The sequence below is a fragment of the Octopus sinensis genome, linkage group LG8, assembly GCF_006345805.1.
Source record: "Octopus sinensis linkage group LG8, ASM634580v1, whole genome shotgun sequence".
NCBI lineage: Eukaryota > Metazoa > Mollusca > Cephalopoda > Octopoda > Octopodidae > Octopus > Octopus sinensis.
Genome location: NC_043004.1, coordinates 51366596 through 51371743, shown reverse-complemented (window position 1 = coordinate 51371743; position 5148 = coordinate 51366596). Strand labels below are relative to the sequence as shown.

Sequence of the window (5148 nt, the reverse complement as noted above, 5' to 3'; positions counted from 1 at the left end):
AATCCACTCACAAGGTTTGGTCGACCCGAGGCTATAGCAGAAGACACTTGCCCAAGGTGCCACGCAGTGGGACTGAACGTGGAACCATGTGGTTGGTAAGCAAGCTACTTACTACACAGCCACTCACATATATGTGTGTGTGTATCTGTGTGTGTGTGTGTGTGTATCTCTGTGTGTGTATTTATATGTATGTGTCTGTGTTTCTCCTTTCATCATCGCTTGACAACTGACCGCTGGTGTGTTTATGTGCCCCGTAACTTAGCGATTAGGATTGATGAAATACACTATTATACCATTGAAGTCGGTACTCCAGCCTAGCCGCAGCTTAATGACTGAGCCACGTAACAAAAAAAAACAAAAAACTAAAACCAGCAATTGACGCACACGACCACTTGCACTACAATCAATCACGTACTCATACACACACACAATTAAACTCACATTTACAGGCCAATCACGTCCACATATACACACACAGCAATCACATTCGCATACATACACATTCACATTAACACACATAACTGAATAGTCACATATAGTGACACAAATAGTGGGAGTTAATCATTTCTCCATACACCACACACACACACACACACACTGACCCACACAATGACATACGCACATAGACACATCCAGATATACACGCTAAGCACATTCATACATACACATCACTATTGTCAGACACACACACACACGCAATCACACAGACACAAAGTTAAGCATTTCTCCTACATACATCTATAGCGTACAACACGCATACTAACATATGCGCGTACGCACACAAACACACGCATGTACACACACACACACACACACACCACACGCACGCACACATACACACGCGCATACACGTGCAGACACTTACTGATGTCAGTTTGTTGACCAAGTTTATTGTGGGACGGTAGTTCTTCAGAAGAGCAGAGAACATGGATAGCAACACTACGAGAGAGGTTCGCAACAGGTTAGTGAAATTTTTATAATATAATTTTTATTGTATATGTTGTTGTAATGTTGTTTAGGTTTTACGTGCGCTTCTCTCTCTCTCTCTTTCTTTCTTTCTTTCTCTCTCTCTCACTCTATTCCTTTCTTTCTCTCTCTCTCACTCTATGCCTTTCTTTCTCTCTCTCTCTCTCGCGGTACACATACAACCCGTGTTGTTTTTAGCGAATTATGCCTGCATTATGTATATATGTATGAGTATTATCTATCTATCTATCTATCTATCTATCTATCTATCTATCTATCTATCTATCTATCTATCTATATATATATATATATATATATATATATATATGTATATATATATATATATATATATATATATATACTATATATTTATGTATATATATATATATATTTGTACATAAAAACACAGACTTCTATACAGACACACATATCCCCACACGCCTATAAATGTACATGTCTTCATACACGTACACATTATTCCTACGCATATATATATATCTATATATACATATATATATATTATATATAAATGTACACACATACATACAGATACATACTACTATCTCTCACACACACACACACACACTAATAACCTTACTCGTTCTTCCTACACCTGTCTTCGTCTTCTCTTTTTCCATGAATTTGAACATATATACATATATACATACACAAAACACGCAACATATATTCGGGTATATATAATATATATATATATATATATAATATATATATATATATATATATTATATATATATATATATATATATATTATATATATAAACTGTCTGATGAACGGCAACGAGAAACTCAGAGTACAGATTTTGTTGAATTTTCTGCTGCTTTAAATAAGTATATATATATATGTATATAAAAATATATATATATGCCTGAATATATGTTGCGTGTTTGTGTATATTTATAGACACGTATACATGTACCTACACACACACACACACACACACACACACACACCACACACACACACACACACGCACACACACACGCACGCACACGCGCGCATATATATATATGTGTGTGTGTATGTGTGTGTGCGTGTGTGTATACTAATTGTAGGTATCAAGTTTTCATCGTAGTAACAAACTTCATCCCCATAACAGCCAAGAACGAGCTGAGTGGTTACCAAAAGCGTTCCAGTCGTGACTAGTCCATCTTTTCCAGCAGAAATAAAATGTATCAATAATCCTATATCCGGAATTGCATAATCCAAAGTGATTTTCTTTCTTGTTTTTATTGGTTTTATTTGGTAGGGATTTGGTTATTTCTAGCAATTCCAGTGACCACCTAGGTACTTCCTTATTTGTCAATTGTTATTACTTCTATATATAGGAGTTAATCAGACGGTTGATGATACGGTGGCGACCAACAGTCTTGTAGAAATGGCGGGAGTTTACTGCACCATCTCTCTCATACTCTTTCTCTTTTTCTCTCTTCCTCTCTCTACTTCTCTTGTCTCTGTTTCTCTCTCTCTCTCTCTCTCTCTCTCGTTTTCTTCTATCTTTCTACCTTTACGCCTTTCCGTTTTCACTCTCTTTTTATGTTGTCTCTCTCTTTCTTTCGTCTTGTTACTCGTGAATTTTTCATCAGTCTCTCTATCTTGCTCTCCGTTATCTTTTTGTGCGTGTGTACACACACACACACACACACACACACACACACACACACACACACACACACACATATATATATATATATATATATATATATATCTCACACTCTTTCTCTGTTTCATTGTCTCCCTCTCTCTCACACACACTTTATCACTCTATTTCCCTTACTCTATCTCTCTTTGTCACATACAGTCTCTACCTTTCTCTCTCTCTCACATTCTCTTGTATTTTCTCTCTCACTAATACTGTCTCTCTTTCCCTCTCTCTCTCTCTCTCTCTCTCTCTCTCTCTACATTGTTCACTCTTTGTCTCACACACTCTTATTTCCTTATCAATTATTCTCTCCTTTCTCTCACATATGCACTCAATTTGCCTCCTCTTTTTCTTTCTCTCTCTCACTCACACTAATTCCTTTCTCCTTTTCTTTGTCTTTCTTTTTCCCTATCTCTCTCTTTCACACACACACGCTGTATTTCCCTTTCTCTCACTCTCTGTTTCCCACCCTCATACTGTCTTCTCTTTCTCTTTCTCTATCTCTGTCACACACCCGCGCGCGTACGCACACAGTTTCTCTTCCTCTTTTTTCGTTTTTATTTCCCAGTCTGTAAAACTTCCCTGGCTAAGTTGGTGTTAAGCCCTAGCCTAATCAAACAGATCTATTAAAAGCTTTCTAACTGTGACCATTCCGTCTCTTAATAGTCTAGGGGATGCATTTTTCAACGAGCCCTCATTTAAAACGGTAAAGTGTGATTGGAGTGAAATTAGGCTGCTTTTTCTAGCATGTGGAAGGACCTTGTAGAAGCCCCCTTGTTTCTCGTTCTCCTGTTATGGTTCGAGCTGGCAGAAACGTTAGCACGCCGGGCGAAATGCTCAGCAGTATTTCGTCTGTCGCTACGTTCTGAGTTCAAATTCCGCCGAGGCCGACTTTGCTTTTCATCCTTTCGGGGTCGATAAATAAAGTACAAGTTGCGCATTGGGGTCGATGTAGTTGACTTAATCCCTTTGTCTGTCTTTGTTTGTCCCCTCTATGTTTAGTCCCTTGTGGGCAGTAAAGAAATATATTTAATTTCAAGTCAGCTCTGATCTACCAAACCTAAAGGCAATGTTTCGATATTAGTACATGACGTCAATTATGAGTGAGTGTTCAGTTCTGTCGAGCATATTGAAAGATAAGGTCGCTCTCGCATGACGTCGTAGACTTTTACCGAAAGATTGCTGTGCATTATCCAGTGTATTCTTTCTTAATCACAGGTCGACACCTACATTGGTTTTGATGTTGCTGTCGTTTAACCAACCCCAGGTTGTTCCTAATTGAGTAGGTCTATGACCAAAGATATCCCAGCTGCGACCATACTGTTTTTTCTTTTCCTTCTATATCTGCAAATACAGTTGTCCAGTTTCTAAAGGCAATAGGGTGTGATTTAAGGGAAATTAGGCTGTTATTTATAGCAGATCGCGCGACAATGTAAAAGATCTCTGTTAGGACTGTATATTGATGTTGCTGTCAATACAGATGGCGTGTAAATGGAATCAACAGAAGTCAATTCTAAAATAAAACAGCTTATTACTGTCACTGCCTCATTAATAAATATGAAGAAACAAGTCCTCGTTGGCCGGTTAGCTCAGTTGGTTAGAGCGTCGTGCTAATAACGCGAATGTCGTGGGTTCGAGCCCCATACTGGCCAGTGGCAATTTTTTTTTTAAAGCTATAAAGATTATTGATTATTATAGTAGAATAGATATCTATGTCTGACGGGTCGATGTGCAATCAGGCTGACTTTGCTTTTCCTCCTTCCGAGATTGATAAAATTATTTCTGATTGAGTATTAGCGGCGACTTAATCTACCAGTACTCTACCTCATATGTATACCTTTGTTAGAAATAATTAAATATAGTAACACTAATTTGGATATTGACTTTCAAGTCGATGACGTCTCTGAGTAACTTATGCTAATTTGTGCTAACTTTCTATATCAACTAGTGTACAATATTTTTCAAAATTGTACATTTTTCCTCATGGCATAAGAGTATATACTATGTACAGTTATTTGCGATTTTTTTTTCACGACCATCGGAGAGCGAAGCACTCCTTGTGAACGTAGGTTCATGAGATGGTTGTGATCTGTACAGTAATCCCTTCACTATTGCGGGTGTTACGTTCCAAACCCACCGCGATAGGTGAATATTCGCGAAGTAGAAACAGTACTGTACTGTATTTATTTATATATATATATATATATATATATATATATATATATATACCGGAGTAAACACATAAATGCTAGTTTGTTGAAAGGTGGATACATGTTGCAAGAATGGCTAGTATGAAAGGAGCCATTCTGAGGTTACACCTGTGATTTCCTCTTTGGCCCAGGCCTCATCAACTCAAATACCAGTGGTAGAGTAATATGCTTTATTTAAAGTAGCAGAAAATTCAACAAAACCTGTTACTCTGAGTTTCCCGTTGCCGTTCATCGGACAGTTTTTGCTAGAATGGAACCGATATGTGAATTCTATCCAGACTATTACAAACGCTACACCTTTAAAAATGGAC

At 37.6% G+C, this 5148-nt stretch overlaps 1 protein-coding gene and 1 non-coding gene across 2 annotated transcripts in view; both read left to right on the top strand.

The window, feature by feature from the left end:
* The first annotated feature begins 766 nt into the window (after nucleotides 1-766).
* The window catches only part of LOC115215037 (mitogen-activated protein kinase kinase kinase 1-like), a 252885-nt gene continuing 248503 nt past the window's right edge, over nucleotides 767-5148 (top strand). The window contains exon 1 of the mRNA XM_029784171.2: nucleotides 767-961. Within this exon, the coding sequence (XP_029640031.1) occupies nucleotides 927-961 (35 nt within the window). The 5' untranslated portion in view covers nucleotides 767-926. The remainder of the gene's footprint in view (nucleotides 962-5148) is intronic.
* On the top strand, nucleotides 4206-4279 carry Trnai-aau. The gene has a single exon. It is a non-coding gene; the product is annotated as a tRNA-Ile (tRNA).